General features: G+C 35.6%; 1 protein-coding gene across 1 annotated transcript in view; it reads right to left on the bottom strand.

Annotated features, from left to right (window-relative positions):
• The window catches only part of SH3GL2 (SH3-domain GRB2-like 2), a 20562-nt gene extending 20378 nt beyond the window's left edge, over positions 1–184 (bottom strand). Inside the window, exon 1 of the mRNA XM_010081186.1 lies at positions 118–184. Within this exon, the coding sequence (XP_010079488.1) occupies positions 118–126 (9 nt within the window). The 5' untranslated portion in view covers positions 127–184. The remainder of the gene's footprint in view (positions 1–117) is intronic.
• Between the last annotated feature and the right edge of the window lie 1498 nt (positions 185–1682).

Raw genomic sequence — 1682 nt, 5'->3', positions numbered from 1 at the left:
GTCAAGTCTTTCATCAAAATTATTTGAGTAATTCAGGGACAAAAGCTTTGAAATCCCTGTCCTAGAAAGGAAAAAGGAATGGTAATAATGAATGTATGCATTTGTATTTAGACTTACCCTTTCCATTTCTTTGAAGTCATCATCTAGCTTGGTTCCTTCTGCACCTCCTACTTTTTCACTCACTTTCTGCAGTTAAAAAAAGAACAACAAACAGATTCAGCAAGAACTGAAAAATCTACCCACTGCACTGTGTTCTCCTGGGGGAATGTTGGCTGTTTCTTGTTTTTTTGTTTGTTTGTTTGTTTTTTGTTCTGTTTGTTTGTTTGTTTTTGTTTGGTTTTTTTTTTTTCCCTGTAAGTTGGTACAACATTCTGACATACTATTCTTTCTGAAAAACCAATTTCAAACACACTTTAAGTTAGATAATAAAAAAATAATATATTACTGCTTAAGTCTCAGAGACCCAATCTTCTACTGGTGTCAGAAGTATATCGATCATGTCTTTGCAAGATCATACCTCTATTTCTCTGTTCAATTAATGTCTGTATCTTGGAACTTATCAAGCAATTAATCAACAATGACAGATCTGTATTCAGTAGACAGACATATCCATGGTTGTTTGTGCTGATGACAAAGGAGGTGATGATAGAATGAACTGGAGAAGGAATCAAGGCACTAAAAAATTTCTCATCAGAGCTGAAAAATGGCTCCAGCTGCTTTGTTCAGCATGTATCAATTCAACACCAAGGGTAATAATCATGCCTAAGCACAGAGCAAGAAGAAGCTCCCAAGGCCTGACTCTAGCCACTCAGAAGGCAGCAAGCATCCACACCTGAGAACTATCAGAAACATGCTGACTCAAGCCACAACTGGACCTTCACCATTAAAAATCAAGTTTGTAAATAAAAGTTATAGACTAAAAAAAAACATACATTCACACCATGCAAGAACTTGAGTTACATAGCAAACACCCAGTTGACAGATCTATTAGAAAGAATGGAACAGAACTTTCATGTCATGTCTTTAGCAAATACTCCTTTTTTAAAATAAAATACTCAGTTTGAAAACTAATTGGAAAATGATTTTGTGCTACTGTTTCATTTCCCTGATTCAGCGGAACACACAGAACTGAGTTTCCTTTTACTGTCAGTAAAAGCGATAGTAACAGATTTGAATGGTAACTGCTATGCAGCACCATTCAAAATGGATTTTAGCAATTGCACTGTCAGTAACAAAATGTTTTAGTGGTGTAATTCTACAACTAACCCAAGTGCATATGATCCAGTGAATGTACTGATCTTGCACGGGGCTGGTACTTGTCATAAGAAATTAATCAGACATATGACTTTCTGTTTTCTATCCATTTTTAGGTCTTTGTACTGAACACCATTTAATTTTACAAACTTTCCTAGGTGCCTTTGAATTATCTTTAGACTGTTTTAACTAAGTGTGACTACTCATTTCAGTGAAGTGACTCCTGCAATAAACAAGGAGAAAAAAAAAAAAAGCAGCACTTTTTTCCTCATGGTTTCAACCACTGTGTTACCATGCCACTAATAAAATCCAGACATTTTATTAATTTCAAATTAACTCCCGTTGACTCCAACAAAGCTGCAAGTGCAGCATGGCCAGGCACTTAGTAATACAGGCTATAATTTTCTGTGCAATAGGAAATGGCTACC

The sequence above is a fragment of the Pterocles gutturalis genome, unplaced genomic scaffold (genome assembly GCF_000699245.1).
Source record: "Pterocles gutturalis isolate BGI_N339 unplaced genomic scaffold, ASM69924v1 scaffold11404, whole genome shotgun sequence".
NCBI lineage: Eukaryota > Metazoa > Chordata > Aves > Pterocliformes > Pteroclidae > Pterocles > Pterocles gutturalis.
This window is presented reverse-complemented; position numbering and strand designations above follow the sequence as displayed.